Genomic DNA, 18,536 nt, shown 5'->3' with positions numbered 1-18,536 from the left:
GTGTCTGCGCTATGGTGTTCCCAAGTACAGGTCTTCTACATGGCTCAAACCTCCACTCAGCAAGTCAACCTCATCTCAACCACCCAGTCAGAAGCAATCTGCTCTGTAGCTTTATGCATTATAGTCTGCTTCCTGCTGTTGCTGCAGAGGACAAATTTTCACTCTGAATGGAATGAGTGGTTTGTATAATGCTATTCCATTTCTTTTGCTGATCGCCTACAGCCTGTGCAGTAGCAGCATGTTGCCTCTCCATCACTGAGATGGAAACCTCCTGCTTCCTGTATCTGATTTTAAAAAAAAAAAAGAAGGGAAAGATCATTTGTAACTGCACATCTTCTAATTCCTCTCTGCTGAAGTACATACATTGTTACTATTAGTAATGTTTCCATGTATAATCTTCCAAGCTGACTTTCTTGTGCTTATTTAAGAATCAGGAAGACAAGAGTAACAAAAATAGGTGCAAAAAATTTGGTTCTTTCTGTTTTTTAAATAAACAACTTTGTAGAAACCAATTTTCTTACACTGGTAGCAGCTGCTCTGCTTGTGTTCATAGCACAACCCTGGCTTAGTTTGTACTGAAATGTGCAGTGGACACAAGGTGAAACAACCAGAAACTCCATTAGGGTTGAGAGCAGATCATCTGCGGTGCTCTCATTGCTGTGGACTAACCTCTTAACTTTTTTGGAAGGAATATTTGAGGAAGGATGATCTTGTGGTTAAGACCCCAGAATGGGACTGAGATTAATGATCAATTCTGGGCTCTGCCACATGCTTCCTGTGTGACCATAGGCAAGTCACTTAGGCCCACAGACTCAGAAATAGTTATGCAACCAGTTCCAATTAAGTGTCTAAATTCCTTTGAGGATCTGGGCCTTTAGTCCATGTACCTGCAGAATGGGGAAATATTATCCTTTTTTCTCTTTTGAAGAGCTTACAATGGGATTCCTGTGTCAGTTGGAACCTCTAGGTGGTACTGTAATAAAAATAAGTTTGTTTTTGTTTTTGCAAGACCACCTGGGAAGGAGAAAAATAAAATCCCTTCCCTTCTTTTTTATAACTATAAGCTTATTTTCTGGAGAATGACTATGGAAAAGGGTGGGGGGATACAAGATAAAGGACTGAAGAGGAAGGGTAAGATGGCAAGGGAAACAGTAAGTGAAGATGATGGAAAATTGGAAAGAGATGGAGGAGGGGACAGCAATAGAGGGAGTAAAAGAAAATGCAATTGAATGGTCAAAACTGTAAGGACCGAGGAATTAAAAAAAAGAGATGAGATGCAGATAAGAGGACCTGAAGTGAACAAGGAGGTTGGGAGAAACCAGCAATGATGAAAGTTGGTTCTTTAGATAATAAGAACTCTTGTTCCATGCCATGAGCTCTAAGCATTATACACAAGTAAAAGTTCACAACACTCCAGTAGCTACAATGGCATAAATATCATTGTTGTTGTTTTCCAGATATGTTAAGTGACTCCACCAGGACCATGCAGGGAATCAGTGGCAGAGCCAGCAATGAAATCCCAGGGTCCTGACTCTGCTAGCCAGGTTGCCTTCCTTGAAGTTTGCTAGATGGTAAACTCTCTTCATCAGCAGAAAACCATCATGCTGTATTGAATGTGATTGGAACAGCTAATTGGCTGATGAGGAAAGCGGTGGGTGTTGGAGAATGAAGCACTGTTACCACTGAGTACAACAGACAACGACTTTAGAGGTTTTCATTTGGTGAAAATAATATTCCAAAAATTGAGTGAGGATTTGTAATGCTGGGTTTTGTGCTACATAGTGAGGCAACCTAGAGGATTAAGATAATCATTAAGAAGATAAATGCAAAGGTTATTCACCTTCATTGATATCCTCCCCTTATTAGCAACATCACAGAATGCTAGATCACCTAATTCTTAACCTCATGTGCCTGATCTGCTGCTAAGCCAATTTAAAGCTTTATTATTCTCTTAGTTGATGAGATTTACAGTAACCTCTACAAATCTTAATTTGACCTCCCATTTTTATAATATATTTTTGAGCCGTTAGCAATAAGTGAGACTGATGATTCTGTTTAACATTTTTCTGTACAAATTAGTTGTCCACCTAACTCTCTTCCATGTAACATGGCTGCACCATCCTTTAGATACTAAAAGCCGCTTGTGGCTGGGGATATACTGTCCTGGTAATTTTGTATCCTCCTGAGCATCTTGATATCTGTCTCCATGGGAACAGAATTCCAATTAATACTTGTGCATAAGCTTATTGGGGCCTTTTAAATCTTACTCTTGCTTCTTTTCAGAAAAGGGAGTAGTGAGAGAATAGCACAAGTGAATTAACCCTAGAGAGAAGTCGTCTTCCTGCTTCTCTTAGCTTGACCAATAACTGTGATAATGCTGAGAAAATTAAGTGATTCTCATGCTAGTTACATGGAGCTAGAATAGAAGATTTAAGGAAGTGCCTGTCTGCATGTAGGCGAAGTATTAGAGAAGGTACTGGTAGCGTCTGTCCAGAGATGTTATTGGCTTGTGGTAACCAGATTAAAATAAACATTTGTAGAGGGCTTGGATGACTCAGGGGAATTGGTAATGGGATACAAATAGTCTTTCACCTCACTGGTTCAAATGTGGCGTAGGCTGAGAGTAAATGAGGGCTGTTAGGTTCCTATGAAAAATGGAATTCAACTGAGATCGTCTACTGGATCAGGTATCCCTCCTCCCACACAAACAAACCCAGTCACTGATGGCCTTCTCATTTGCAGTTAGCACAGACAACCTAAGCACTAAATGCTCTTAAAAACACTTCAGTAATTGCCCTACCATGGTAGTATCGTTGTTCTTAGCAGTAGCAATAGGATAATGACCAAAGTATTGCTCTGTAAGAGTGGACATGATGAACCAAGTTCTGCTTACCCTTAAGTGATCCTGACTGGCAGCAATGAGTGACATTTGCAGGGCCCTGAGCAGAACCTTGTATTGCTGCTCTTTTTGTTAGTCTAGTGAAAGGCTATCAATTTGAAACCTTTAACAAGCACTTCAGATTTGGAGAAATAAATAGAAGTGTCATTAAAGAAAATTATGTCTATAACGAAGACAGGCCTGGGTAAACCCTGGGCTAAAGTGCAGATGATCTATCCAACTACTGGCAGTGCCCTTTCTGGCAAGTGCTTGGATGTTCTCTGTGTGATTAAGGGTGAAAGGAATGGTTGATTCACCTGATTCTTATCCCTTATGCTTTTGCAGGGGGAAAACTGCTCTATAGTTAGTTTGTTTGTTTAATTAAGCAGGATAGTCCCCTTCATTTTTCTAATGATTCTCTTGGAAGAGAAACTTTGCTCCCGATGTCTGTTCTGTATGTGTCCTCTAGTAGGTTTGAATCATGGCCTTTTCTGTCTCATTAGATAGTCTGAACTGGAGCTGATTGGGAGTTTTCAGACTAAATGCTTTTTTGTCTGAAAATGCTGATTTGTCAAAACAGAGTGTTCACTAGAAAGAGTCTGTTTTGATGACTCTCCTGATATTTTAAAAAAAATAGTTTCAAAATTAAGTGTCTTATTTTGACACTTTTGAAATGAAAAGTTTGAGTTTTGTGCAAAAATTCTTGGTTTCAAATTTTAGTGGGTTTTTTCCTACAAAAAAAATCATTAGAAATTGCTGATACGTTTTCGTTGACTTTTGATTATTCATTCATGAAAACTTTTGAGATTTTATTTTTTACTTTAGTCCTGATTTGGGATGGAGTGTTTTGGTGTGTTTAACCTTGAAAATTCTCATGGAATGGGAAAACCAGTTCTCACTTGGCTCCCCTTCAGACAGCTGTGTGAACCCTTTAAATGTGTGTGTTTAAAGGATTCATGTGGCTCAAGTCTCATCTCACTTTTCTTATTTCAAGACAACTTTGTTACTTGAAGCCTTTCCAAAGAGGGACAGGTAGCTAAGTACCACAAAGTAGGAGAAGAGATGAACTGTCCTCTTGCAGAGCTCTTCCCACCTCATCTCTCAACCAGATGGAGCCAGATGAAATATGGTACAACATATGTCTCCTCTTGATACCTTCTCTTCTTAAGATGCTAACTTTTTTTTTTAAGTTTGTGCATGTTTTTGTGCTGACACTGTTTTTAAAATACAAATTTGTATTCAGAAGAGGAAGATAACTAAAACTTTATACAGACAATTAGTGTGTGAATGGAATATGAAATAGAATGGATGAGTCAGTGGCGCTGGAACAATGTTAGCATTGGGAGTGCTGAAAGCCAGCTCCTTACCCTTGTCTACACCGCTCGCCCTCCTCCCCCCCGAGCGGACGCTGGAACCCGAACAGGGGTAAGAGGGGCCAAGGCTGTGGCCACAGCTGGGGGAGGGCATAGAGCCAAGAGCGGAGCCCTGGCCAGGGGCTGGCAGCTGGGATTCCACATGCAGGGCCAAGAACAGAGCCCTGTGACCAGGAGTGGATCTAGCAGCTGGGGAGCAGGGATGGCAGCTGGGGCCCCTGCTGTGGCTCAGGAGCAGAGCCCTGGGCGCAGGAGCAGCGCCAGGATTTTTGGTGCCCTAGGCTGGGGTCCTTCCATGTTCCCAGTCGTCAGTGGCAATTCTGCAGCCGGGGGATCCTTCCACGTTCCCGGTCTTCAGGAGACTTTGGCGGCAGGTCCTGGAGCAAGTGAAGGACCTGCCACAGAATTGCCGCAGAAGACCGGAAGCGCAGAAGGACCCCCCGCTGCCGAATTGCTGCTGAGGTGGCAAAATGCTGCCCCCGCCCAAATCCTGGCGCCCTAGGCAACCACCTAGGTTGCCTAAATCGAAGCGCTGGCCCTCCCTGGGTGTGAGGTCCTGGGCACAGGCACAGGGCCAGTGGCTGGGGAATGGGGCCAGCAACCAGAACCCAAGCCCCAGGTGCATGATTGGGGATTGGAGTGCAGGGCGTGGGGCCAGTGGCTGGGTAGTAGAGCTGCTGGCCAGGACCTGAGGGGCCAGGGAGGTGGAGGGCTGGAAGCAGGGCCCTCGGTGCAGAGCCAGACCTCCCAGAACCCAAGCCGGGGAGTGGAGCTGGGGGCCAGAGGCTCCATATAAAACCTGGAGGTGCTGCAGCACCCCCTGAACCCTTACTTCCCATGCCTATGGATTTAGTTCATCCAGATTTTCTACTTCCTGGTTACATTTGCATCTCTGGTTAATATGACAGTAATAGGGATGTACTGTAGGAACTGGCTTTCATTTCTAATGCTCAGAGATTCTGTGTGTTCTCCTAATGTGAATGGGAAAAAGTAGGATTTCATGGTTTTCTGATGACCCTTACATTTAAGAGTAGAAACTTTTCTAATTGAATGATTTTCATCCCCATACCCAGTCATTATTACTCCCACCTCTGAAATGCAGGTATCTTTGCGAGCAGTAATGGTTTCACAGCTCAAAGCAACACTGGAAGCTAAGAAGGATATTGTATCTATCTAGTTGAAAGGGATTGTAGGCATGCTGAAAACAAACAGCCAAACTAGAACTTGGCCAGAACACGGCTTAAAAATTTTTACTGTTGTGAAGAGTAACTCAGAACCACTAAGACATGCAACCAGTTCGGGCCTTGCTCTTCAATCAAGAGGAATGGCTCCTTTACTGTGTTCACTAGTTCATCAGAATGCTTCATAATGCAGGGGTTCATGGTGATTGCTTTTAAAAACAAACCAAAAGAACTGTTGTCAAGTTGCTGCAATCCCTATTATTTGGGCAGCCACAAAAAGGCTGGCTTCTTGTAAAAGCTAAAATGCAACACAAGTAGTAAGAGAAACCATAAAAAATAATTAAGACATTGTGCAACTAACAATAGCTAATCACTGACCTCCATGGGACATAAGCATCACTTGAGGTTAAGCAAGTGCTTACGTGCTTTGCTGATGAAGGGCCTGAACTACATGCTGCAATAACAAATTCTAGTTCTACAATGTTTAAAAACAAACAAATCAAAATCCCATCAAACTAATGCTATTCTTAAGCATATAGTGCTCTACACCCATCATGCTTTATGATGGAAAAAAAAATCCAATCATTCTAGAATATTTCAACAAAGGCAGATAGCCACTTTCCAACATTTCTAGCTCTATAGTTTTCATTCATCACTCTTAATGCTTTCTTTTGCAAAATTCATATCCACGTATATCATGGAGTCTCTGCTTGGCAGTGGAGAACTTGTGCAGGTAGATTTTCTTCTAACCTGAAAAGAAAACATTAAGATGTGTTACATAAATAGTAAATGTGTAATCTGTGAAAGCTACACAGGCACATCTTATACACACACGAGTTGACTTCTATTCTGACTTCTTAATTTGTCAGTGTTGCTTTATCACCATTAGGGGTAAAGATAGTGAGCTTCCTGTAACAAATCCATTGCACCCGATTCTGCTCTCACTCAAGTTCATAGCAAAAAATCTCCCATTGACCTTAGGGTGGGCAGGACTGGAGTCAAAATTGTCCTCAGCCACGCTGCTTTGTTTAAAAACAATCTCTGTTCTTCAAATATAGCCTGTGAACAAATGTTCATGGAGATTTACCTATGTGAAAGTGTGAAGGAACAATAGCAACATGCTATTTTTTGAGAGAGAGAGAAACATTAGACAACAGCTAAAACTTCAATCAGGGTGACTCTTAATAACTTGTAACTCAAATATAGTTGGATTTTCTTCAAATTTTTCAAATTTCTTCTCTATTTTCAGGGTCAATATGACAGTTTTCAGGTCAAGAACACATTTCAAGCCAAAGTTCTCAGAGTGCTAAAAGAGGTCTGTAAAATGGAAGCTAGATGAAACTTTAATTATGGGGAAGCTGCTGCTTCTTTAAAACACAGACACAACTATAAGACCTAGATAAATAGATCAAATAAACAATAACACAGTTTGATCCTAATCTTGACACCGCTTGTGTGATTTGAAATGGTTGGCTTATCAGATAATTAGGAAGCAACAGTGCAGGAGAGACTAGCAGCTCATAAGAAGAGGAGGGGTAAGTAGTGATGATTTAAATGTGGATTCTACTGTAGGTAGTTATAATTTCACTAGTCACACACAACATAGGATTTCTCTCCACCCACCCTGCCCCATCAATGCTAGTTTATTTTCTTCATATCTTTCCATCTGCCAGGGAAAATGCACCGCAGGTCTTTAAAATACTTTATACTAGGTGAAAGACCAAAGAAAAAGCAGCCATTTGTAATAGCTGATCCATTTTTTCAACCCCTTATGAGACTGATCAGGCCCTATAAAACCCCATGCAAGACTCAACATTTCTGATGTCAATAGTCTGACAAAATAATCAGGTAATACCAAGTATTACTCTGAGGATAAAATAGAAGACACATGATCTTCCACCTGACAATTGCCCCCATTGTGAGAGTTTTTTCTTGTTTATGTGTTGACATAGACTATGTGTGATCCTTTAGAGACCATGGCATGACAATGAGTCACACAAGAAATTAAACTACATATGTTTTTACGTGACGAGCCATTGCTCAAATGTAATTAGGTAGGATTACAAATCGATAACAGGCTTCATTAGCATAATGTTATTCCCATGAAAGTATATGGTGGGATTATGAATTTAAAACATTTCTCCAAAGAACACACAGATTTTATTCATCAAAGCAACAGCAATTTTCACTTCAAGAAACATTTCTGATTTACATAATGATTCTCAATTCATGATGCAAGATTTATAAATCACATTGTCAATCTAAAAGATGCCCTATATTCAAATTATGAAGCCTCTGTGACTAGAGACCCATTATTCTGAATGGAGAGGCCATAAAAACATCAGTACCTCTGACTTAAAATTGATCTATTAAGTAATAATGTTTCAAGTGGAACTTGGCACTCCACTTATCAAAAACGTCCGTCAGTAGTTGGGTTTCACACTGGATATTAATGAAAGCCTGTATATTTCAATCATGATGTAGATCTTACAACCAATATGGACATAAAATGAAGTGGCTGAGGCAGAGGCATCCAGGCTGTGAAGACTCTCTCCATCCAAATGTCCCAAAAGTCAGGGGTGCTTGGATCTGAGGCACTAGCCAATGTTGAGCAGTTTTTTTCTTTTTTAATTCACTTCTGAGTGAAGCTAGTTTGCTGTTTGACACCTTCAGTATAAGTGGGCAAAAACCCAGTCTCTTGGCCATCAGAATGTTCCACTATTATAATTCAGCATTTCCATTTTCATGGCAGCCTTGTGAAAAGCCTACCTTTTCTTTCTCCTTAGTGGCTCCTCGTGACCATTAATCAGCTGCCTTACATTTTGGGTATGGATCAAAAGTAAAGGTTGAAACATGAATTAATAAAAAAAAAAATGCAGCTGCGTGGCTTCACAGGGATAATAAGAGGCATAGGGAAGCTTGAGTGGGAAATCTCTTGGAAGAGAAGGGAGGAGGCAAGCCCATGTTCCTTGGTGGGTGAGTGGGTGTGTGTGTGTGTGTGTGTGTGCACGCGCTCTTCAGTTTGTAAAGGGTGGCATGGGGCACTGTACTGTGAGAGAAGAAAAACCCTGATTATGGGTCCTATAAAGGCAGTTATACAGTCAGTCAACCAGTGGCACAGAAGCCAGCAAAAAGAACTATAAGATAGATGAGATAATTGGAGATATACCAATCTCCTAGAACTGGAAGGGACCTTGAAAGGTCATAGAGTCCAGCCCCCTGCCTTCACTAGCATGACCAATTTTTGCCCTAGATCCCTAAGTGGCCCCCTCAAGGATTGAGCTCACAACCCTGGGTTTAGCAGGCCAATGCTTAAACCACTGAGCTATCCCTCCCCCCATAAATAGGGGAGTTTGTAAAGGGAGTTTGGGGAGAGGCATGCTTGGCGTTTTGGTTTTTTGTTTTCCTTGACAGGAGGTTAGGCTAAAAGGCCATGATAGTCAGCAGTGGTAGTGACCCAAGGAATGGAAGAAGCAATGAAGATGACTGGATGTGGAAGCTGTGGGTGGTTGTACATGAAAAAGCTTTGTATGGAGTACCACCAGATAAAGCTGATGAAGAAAAGATCCAAGGCTTGGAGATGCAGGTGGAAAGTATGGTTGAATTTTGAAGGGGATTCGAGCAGATGATGAGGGAAGGCGAGAGGAGCTGAAAGGGAAAGTCAAGACTGGCGGATGCAAGCTGGGCTGAAGAACTCTGAGGGGAGACTGCTGGGTGAGGAAAGTGGCCAGTGGAAGCATATGACTATGAGAATCAAGCAGAGGAAAAGACCAGCTAGTGAAGGGGAAATAGAGCTCAGGAATAGCTTTGCTGAGTTGAAAAATGAAGAAGGGGCCCAGCAGGCAGTAACAAGGTGGGAGGGCCAGGAAAAAGAGAAGCTAGTCCAGTAAGAAGAGGGGAAGAGCCAATGGAGATACCCAGAGTTCAGAGCTCCAGGAGGATGCAGAATGACTTACAGAAGATTGCAAGGGAGAATTAAAAAAACAAGATGACTTGAAGCCAAAAAGAACAGAAGGAAGGCTAGAGAATCACGCCATCACCAAGAAAAGGTAAGTCTACATTATTGGTGACTCGATACTAAGAATAGACAGGCCTGTCCCTGGAGCTGATCCAGAGAACAGAAGGTTATGCTGTCTTCCAAGAGCTAAGATATGGGATGTGGACCTGAGGTTGAAGAGGATACTAATAGGAGCAGGAAAGAATCCACTGATTGCCCTTCATGTGGGAACAAATGATACAGATAGATTCTCACTGGAACATATCAAGGGAGACTGTCAGGTTGGGGAAGACACTTAAGGAAATGGAGGCTCAGGTGATCTTCAGGTCCCCATCCCTAGAGGAGGAGAATGAAGGTATGATGATCAACAGATAGCTCAGGCAGTGGTGCTATAAGGAGGCATTCATAGGGAGAGGACTGTTTGTATGGAATGGACTCCACCTGCATAGGGAGGGAAATAGACTTCTGGAGTGGAGGTTGACATAATTGATTAAAAGAGCTTTTAAACTGGGAATTTGGCAGAGACAGTCGGGAGACATGATCTCCACGCCTGATTCTGTCATTGAGTGGGAGGAAAATCAAGTAAGAAAGGATACAGCAATGGAGAAAGGAACAGCAGTGGGTAGGAGAATGGACATTAAGAGGAAAGACCACTTCCTTAGTATTGGCACTAACAGTCAGGTAAGTGACACTGGCAGTAAAATGACTGTATCCAGTCAGGAGGAATGTGGGTGAAGCCAAGCAGCAACAACTAATGTTTGTACACCAATGCATGGATCCTGGGTAACAAAATGGAGGCACTAGAACTACTGGTACAGGAAGTAAAACCAGATATTACAGAGATAATAAACATGGTGGAATAATAGTCATGACTGGAGTATAGCTATTGAAGGATATGTGCTGTTCAGGAAAGACAGAAATAAAGGCTAAATGGTGTAGTAGCATTGTATATTGATGATGAGGTAGACTGTAAAAACAATTACAAGTGATGATGGATGGATAAAAGAGTCTGGGCCAAAATCACTTTGGAGAAGAAAGCTACTAGAGGTTCCCTTGGGGCAGTGCTTGGGGGTATTCTACAGACCACCAGAATCCAATTCAGATGTGGATAGAGACATCTTTAACATTTGTAATGAAATAAATAGTACTCAGAATTGTGTGATTATGGAAGACTTTAATTTCACAGCTATAGATTGGAAGACAAGAGCTACTAATAATGGTAGGGCCCAGATTTTCCTGAATGTGATAGCCATCATATTTCTTCACTCAATAAGCACTGAACCAACAAAAGATGATATCATTTTAGCTTTGGTATTGGTGAGTAGTGAGGACCTCCTAGAACAGTGGGTCTCAAACTTTTTTACTGGTGACTCCTTTCACATCACAGGCCTCTGAGTGCGGCACTCCCCCCATTATAAATTAAAAACACTTTCTTAATATATATTTAACAGCATTATAAATGCTGGAGGCAAGCGGGGTTTGGGGTAGAGGCTGACAGCTCGTAACCCCCTATGTAATGACTTTGCAACCCCCGAGGGGTCCCGACCCCCAGTTTGAGAGCCTCTGTCCTAGAAGAACTGGTTGTAGGAGCTAATTCAGTTTAAACTAACTGGAAATATAAATAAAAATAAATCTGCAACTAGGTTCCTTCATTTCAAAAGGGCAAACATTTTTTTTAAGGGAATTAGTTAGGGAAGTGGACTGGATTGAAGAACTCGAGGATCTGAATGTGGCGGAGGCTTGGAATTAGTTTCTGCAACTTTGGCTTAAAGTATTCGAAGACTGCATCCCAAGCAAGGGGAAAAAATTCATAGGGAAAGGTGGCAGACCAAGCTGAACAGTATCTCGCACTCTTTTATTAAAAGAGAGCAGAATGGAATGTGAGGAATGGAAGATGGGCTGGCTCAGCAACAAAAGCTACCTCTTGGAGGTCAAAAAGTGTAGGGAACAAAGTGAGAACTGCCAAAAGCCAAGCAGAGTTGGACCTTGCAAAGGACACTAAAACCAATAGTAAAAGGTCTTATAGCCGTATAAATAAAAAAGAAAACAACGAAAGAAGTGGGATGCGAAACACTGAGGATGAGGTGGAAATTAAAGATAATCTAGACAGTGCCCAACACCTAAACGTATACTTTACCTCAGTTTTGTAATAAAGCAAATGAAGAGCTGAGGGGTAGTGGCAGGGTGGTTAATGGGAACAAGGATATGGAAGTAGAAATTGCCACATTCAAGATGGAACTCAAATTCACTTTAATGGGTCTAAATCAGGAGCCCATAAAATCTCCATCCAAGAATATTCAAGGAGCCAGCACATGAAATTGCAAGCCCATTAGCAAGGATTTTTAATGAGTCTGTAAATTCAGAGGTCACACCCTATGAATGGAGAATTGCTAATGTCGTTTCTATTTTTAAGAAGGGGTGGGGGGGAATGATCCTGGCCTGTAAGTTTGACCTCAATTGTATTCAAGATATTGGAACAAATTTTGAAAGAGAAAATAGTTAAGGACATAGAGGTAAATGGTAATTGGGATAATATGTAACATGGCTTTACAAAAGGTAGATCATGCCTGATCTCCTTCTTTGAGAAGCTAACTGATTTTTGGCAAAGGATGTGCAGTAAATCTAATCTACCTGGATTTCAGTAAGGCATTTCATACAGTTCCACTTGGGAAATTATTAGTTAAATTGGAGAAGATGGGGATTAATATGAGAATTGAAAGGTGGATAAGGAACTGATTAAAGAGGAGACTACAATGGCTCATACTGAAAGGTGAACTGTCAGGCTGGAGGGAGATTACTAGTGGAGATACTCATAGATCAGCCTTGGGATCAATTTTATTTAACATTTTTATTAATGACCCTGGCACAAAAAGTGGGTGTGTGCTAATAAAATTCTGTGGATGACACAAAGTTGGGAAGTATTGCCAATATGAAGGAGGACTGGAATATCCCACAAGAAGATCTGGATGACTTTGAAAACTGGAGTAATAGAATTGGGATGAAATTTAATAATGCTAAGTGCAAGGTCATGCACTTAAAGACTAATAATATCAATTTTTGCTATAAATTGGTGACTTATCAGTCAGCAGAGACTGAGGAGGAGAAAGACCTAGGTGTATTTGATTGATCACAGGATGACTGAGCTACCAATGTGATTTGGCTGTGAAAAAAGCTAATGTAGTCCTAGGATGCATCAGGCAAGGTAATTCCAGTAGAAACGGAAGTGTTAGTGCTTTTATATGAGGCACTGGTGAAACCGCATCTGGAATACTGTGTGCAGTTCTGGTCTCCCGTGTTTAAGACAGATGAATTCAAATTGGAACAGATGCAGACAGAGGCTACTAACATGATCCAAGGAATGGAAAACCTACCTTATGAGAGGAGACTCAAAGAGTTTGGCTTGTTTAGCCTAACTAAAAGAAGGCTGAGGAGAGAGATGATTGCTCTATATAAATACATCAGAGGGATGAAAACTTAAATAACTCCTCCTCTCCTTCCCTGGAAGAGCCAGCGTGGATACAAGAATAAATGGCTATAAACTGGCCATTGACAAGTTTAGGCTTGAAATTACATGAAGATTTCGAACAACTGGAGAAGTGAAGTTCTGAAACAGCCTTCCAAGGGGAGCAGTGAGGACAAAAAAACTAACTGGCTTAAAGACTGAGCTTGATAAGTTTATGGAGGGGATGGTATGATGGGACTGCCTACAATGGCATGTAGCCGATCTTTTACTGTTAGCAGTGAATGTTGCCAATGGCCAGTGAAGGGGCACTAGATGGAGAGGGCTCTGTGTTTCTACAAAGAATTATTTCTCAGGTGTCTGGCTGGTGGGACTTGCCCATATGCTCATGGTCTAACTGATTGATTGCCATATTTGGGATCAGGAAGGAATCCCCCACTCCTCAGGTCAGATTGACAGAGACCCTGTAGGGATTTCACCTTCCTCATGATTTGAGAACTTCATTAACTCAGCCAGAGGTTATGGGCCTATGACAGGAATGGGTGAGTGAGAGTCTGTTGCCTGCAATGTCCAGGAAGTCAGAGTAGATAATCACGATGGTCCCGTCTGGCCTTAAAGCCTATAAGTCTATGCAGCTCAGAATGAAATATATAACACTAGCAGACAATATAAATAAAAGCATATTATATAACTCTTGAGTCTCACTGTCCTGGAAGCTCCTTTGAGTGAGTAAATTTTGCGCACTAGGTAGCGAACAAGCATTCTGCACCACAGACTGTACTCGGTTCATTTTGTTTGACACACACAGTTTAATTTCACTTATTTCTCATGTACTTAGTGCATGTAAAAAATTTTAGTAATAAGACTTCATTGTAGCAATGACTCTTAAATCTGTGAGGAGTGGAGTAGGATGGCTGGGTTGTTGTGAAACTTAGGGGTTGAAGGAGTCCTGGTGAGTTTCTCCTGCATAATATAATATAGAGAGGATCTACTTAGGTCCTACCCAATAACAAAGCCAATTTAAGGCTACACAGATTTGTAAATCATGTTCTGTACCCAAAAGCAGCTGAAACAAAACCCAAATACCCAGTGTCTAATGTAAAACACAAGCTGTACGACAGTATTCCTGCCAGCATGCTTTTCTGAACGCTTCCACAAAGAGAATGCCTGATATTGATACCAAAAAGGGGTGGGTCAGGAAAGAATGGCTGCCAAGGCAGAATTTGTCTATAGCAATTTGTTCTTAGCATTATCTATTATCATTTAGATCACATTTTGAGGAGTACATCTGTATATGTAAGCAAAAGGCTGATTGATTAGCTATTTATTAAAAGTCCATTGTTTCTGTTGCTTATCATCCATAACATCCTCTAGAAGCATTTAATTGTGTTCTAGATGACTAGAAGCATATGACACTTTTGCCTGTAACATGCTTATAGCTTTATAAACTATTTATTAAAATTTACCCTTAGTATAAAATGCAACGGTTACTTGGATTGCAGTAGCAGCCATAATGTGCTAGGCACTTTCCAAACACAGAGGAAGAGATAGTCCTTGACCAAAAGTGCCTTTGATTGGAGGCTTTAAAATTGCTTTACACACACTAGTTTTCTCTGATGGGGAAAGAGCAGAACTACCTTCTGTTGTTGCTGTCCTGCCAGAGGCGAGAAACATAGTTTTTAATTTCTAGCTAGAGTTCAGAAGAGTGAACCACTACACTGTCTCCGTAATTCAGATCTGAGTTTGTTGTTAGTCCCTGTGCAGTTTAGACCAGAACTTTGATTTCTGGGATGATCATCAAAGCTGCAGCCTCTTCCCCTTTCTTCGTCTAGATCTTCTTGTTTTAGTAATTACAACTGTTCAAGCTGATGTGCAACTCAGTGGACACAAGGAATGGGGAAAATATTTCCAGTGTAACCTGGTATAAAAGATTAAAAATGTGACTAAGTAAACATTTAATCTCCCAAATGGTTGCAAGTGCAGGGTGGGTTGTTTTTTTTCCTAAACATTTCTGGTAACTGTGGGAGTGACTGGTGGCACAGTAATAAACTTCAAAGAAAAAGTAATCTCCTAAAATGCTTTAAGATATAAACAAAGAACAGTCAGACTGAAATAACGCAATGAGGGCAATAGCAGACTGATCTAAAGAAGAAAAAGGACCTGGAACTACAAGGCTTACAGCTTCTAATTCCTAACGGGAAACACTTCGATGTTGCAGTTCATATAAACCTTCCAGATTTTGGAGGGTTATTGCAATTTGCTGGGGATGCTGGGATCTGGTTTTCTGACAAAGAGAATTTTCTTGTGGAACTTCTACTATTTCCTACTTCAACCTATTTGATATACCCCATAGGAGAAGTTTTTGTTGTTGGATTATGCTGTTTATTTCTGTTCTTATGCCCCAGACTTCTTGTGTGACCTTGGTCAAATCACTAAGGGTATCCCTATGCTGCAGCTGGAGGAGTGATTGCAGCACATGTAGATGTACCTGAATTAGCTTTCATCTAGCAAGTTCAAGTTCTGAGAGCAGTGAAGCCATGGCGGCGTGGTCTACAGCATGAGCTGTAGAAGCCCACCCAGGACCCTGGCTGTGTACTCTGGCAGTGGTGACTAGCCTGTGCTTTAGTGCGTGTTGTCACAGCTTCATTGTTATTGGTATCCAAGCTAGCTAGATTAAAACTAGCTCTGGTATGGCTACAGATGCTGCAGCCACACCTCTGATTCAGTGACTTTAGCCTCTCTGTGACTCCATTCCCCACCTGTACAATGGAGATAATAGGACTTCCCTACCTCATAGCAGGGCTGTGAGGATAAATACATTGTGACAGCCTCCATACTGCAGGACTGGGGGGCCACATAAATGCATAAGATAGGTAGGTGGAGCTTCATATTTAGTTCCCTGCTGTATTGCAGGTTTTTCTCCTATTGTGTTTTACTTTGAGTTCAGGTTTGTACAACCTGCAAAAACTCAGTGGCATTCACCCCAAATCTCTGCATTTCACCTTGGTTTTGGGCCCAAACCATGAGAAGTTCCAGCGTGCTGCAGGGTAGTTTGACCTGAAATGATAACCTGGTTCCTAGTTCTTTGGAAAGCTACTCCAAACCCAGTGGCTTGCTGTGAATGTGTTGCACAGTTTTAATGCTTTCAGGAAAGAAATTCTTTGGTAAACTAATAGTTATTTCAGATCTCAAAAGGGGAAGATTCACATGAAGAGTTGCCCATTTCCTGGTCCGGTCTGCACACCTAGATACCAGAATGGTGAGTGCATTAGACATGTCTGAATTCATATTCCATGGCCTTGGACAAGTCAGTTATTTTGTAGTCCTGTCAAAACTGAGAAGAAACAGGACCTCACTGTAAACAAAGTGCTGCTGTGTCACTCTGGGAAATCTAATCATTAAAATGATGTGCTTACCAGTACATAAATTATGGTAGTCATGATGATCACAAATGTATAGGCTGCCAGGGTCCCCAGGCATATGACAAATTTAGTTTCTGATGACTTGCAGGAATCTTGCAATGTATCTTCTATTCCTAAGCATAAAATAGTACAATTTAAAATAAAACCTGGTTCTGAAGCATATACTCTTCCCTCAGGTTTCATTGAGCTTTTCACAAAAATGTAGGCTTTTGCCTTGTAGTTTCTTAAAAAAAAAAAAACCAGCAGCAAAAAAACCCCACACACTTCAAGAGAAATGTTTTGTTGTTTTTGCAGAGTCAAAACACAGGGATTCCAAAAGGGCTTTTGGAAAACAAAATGTTAAGCCATTTGCAAGTTAGTATGCAAAAATGTTTCACTGTCTAAAAACAGGGCCTAGAAATTAGAAACCAGCTGGAAATATATAACTGTATTGGGACTCTTAAAAGTTTTAATCTTAAAAATCATGAACATTATTTTAATATTTTATGTCTGGCACAGAAAGCCAATAATTCATAGATTGTAGTTTTTCTACTGTGACTTTAAAAGCATCTTGTTCTATAGTATATAATCTATATTTTACTGAAATGAATAACCATTTATAAATGCACATTCAGCTCTGGATGGTATAAATAAACCTATGACTTTATGTATGAAAGCAACAGTTATCTGCTACAGCACACGGGTGTGGCATTTTAAAATGAGTTTGTTTCCAAAACGCAAAGTTCGTGACTTAGGCCAAAGGAGAAACTTTTTAATTGGAATACTGAGGATGTGATATTTACATAACACCCAATTTGTGCTAGGTACTTTAGTAACAGTATGGCTCTTCTATTCTGTAGGCTAGTCACTAGAGGGCAGTACTGTACAAAACAGCAGTAAAATGCATGGTAGAGTGGAGAAACTTGTGAATTGCTGATGCCCCTGACATACTGGGTCTGTGGATAAACCTAGAACTGCATTCTCCAGAGCTGTTGTTGATGCAGCATTTTGCATTAGCATTAAAGTGTGTGTGTGGGGAGGGGGGGAATTGGTTTTTTTGTTTTTTCCAGACTATGGGGGAAAATGCCTGTATCTAAAGATAAAGACTGCTCATTACATTTAGACTTAAATATGGACAGTAGTTGCTATTTAAGAAGTCACCATTTGCCAACAAATATCATACAATGGTTTCTCATGCTACAGTTTCTCTCCATAAAACATAACAGTCTGATGTCCGTTGGCAATACTGGTATGTTAATAGCGACTGATGTACGGTATTGTACCTTTCAAACTAACACCATTTAGTTGAAGATCAAGGAAAAGTTTCAAAATGAGGCTTAGCAAAATCCTACCACAGATATAAGTTCCATTGCTACTTCCTTCTAGATATGGAGGTGGTATCAGGCGTGCTACTTCGCAGGTATACAGACCAACATCCCGTGGTTGAAGATTCTTCACTTCTAAGAAGACTACACCTTTTAGAAGATTGCCTGTGAGCTTGTATTTTCCATCATCCTTTGACAACGAAGCACTTTGGTTTAAAGGCAACATCTTTGAAGACATGGCTATTTTCTTCATGGAATCATTAAAAAGCAGCAATTGAATATTCCAGTAGACTTCAATTTCAGCCTCTGACAGAAACTGGAAATCAAATATACAAGCAAGAAGTGCAGATGTGCCATATTTAATAGAGGCTATGGCGGGATATTGCTGTACTGTGATATAGGCTGTGAAATAAAAGCACAAATCATCTATTAGTCCACATGCCTTTCTTATCTCCTAGATCTTCAGCTACTGCTTCCAAATTAGTCCTAAATTTTCACACTTGCTTTAAGATTTATCTGCCTGTATATGTAATTAAGTACTAATCTGGCTGTTTGATGGATTAAAAATAGCCTTAATTAGAAGGCGCTGTGTTCTCTCATGAGGCTGTTACATCAGCATTCCTGATTATATCACAGCAGAAGCAAAGCTTTATCACTGTTTGCTTGCTTTAAGAAATCCCTCATTGGAAGGGGAGAGGATGTAAGAGAGTAATTAGAGATTAGTACAGCTCCTCTGCTGGAGAGAGGGGTCTGGACTTTTCGTTCCCAATTCACACTTTTTTTTGTCTATTTAAAAAAAAATGTTCAGGTTTCCTGAAGCAAGTTTTTCATCTCTAAAAAATTGTCTTGTTAGAGAGGTGGGAACATCCATGTTGTGTGAAAGCCCCATGGCAGTGCCCAGTTTCTGTATGTCATCCAACA

At 40.9% G+C, this 18,536-nt stretch overlaps 1 protein-coding gene across 1 annotated transcript in view; it reads right to left on the bottom strand.

Annotated features, from left to right (window-relative positions):
• Nucleotides 1-5,491: 5,491 nt before the first annotated feature.
• LOC127055170 (sodium channel subunit beta-2-like) overlaps nt 5,492-18,536 on the bottom strand; it is a 38,920-nt gene continuing 25,875 nt past the window's right edge. Inside the window, exons 2-4 of the mRNA XM_050961856.1 lie at nt 17,643-18,017; nt 16,306-16,424; nt 5,492-6,182 (exon numbers count right to left, since the gene is read on the bottom strand). Of these exons, the coding sequence (XP_050817813.1) occupies nt 6,078-6,182; nt 16,306-16,424; nt 17,643-18,017 (599 nt within the window). The 3' untranslated portion in view covers nt 5,492-6,077. The remainder of the gene's footprint in view (nt 6,183-16,305; nt 16,425-17,642; nt 18,018-18,536) is intronic.

Source organism: Gopherus flavomarginatus, chromosome 1, assembly GCF_025201925.1.
Source record: "Gopherus flavomarginatus isolate rGopFla2 chromosome 1, rGopFla2.mat.asm, whole genome shotgun sequence".
Lineage (NCBI taxonomy): Eukaryota > Metazoa > Chordata > Testudines > Testudinidae > Gopherus > Gopherus flavomarginatus.
The sequence above is the reverse complement of the archived record's forward strand: the minus strand, read 5'-3'. Positions and strand labels throughout refer to the sequence as shown.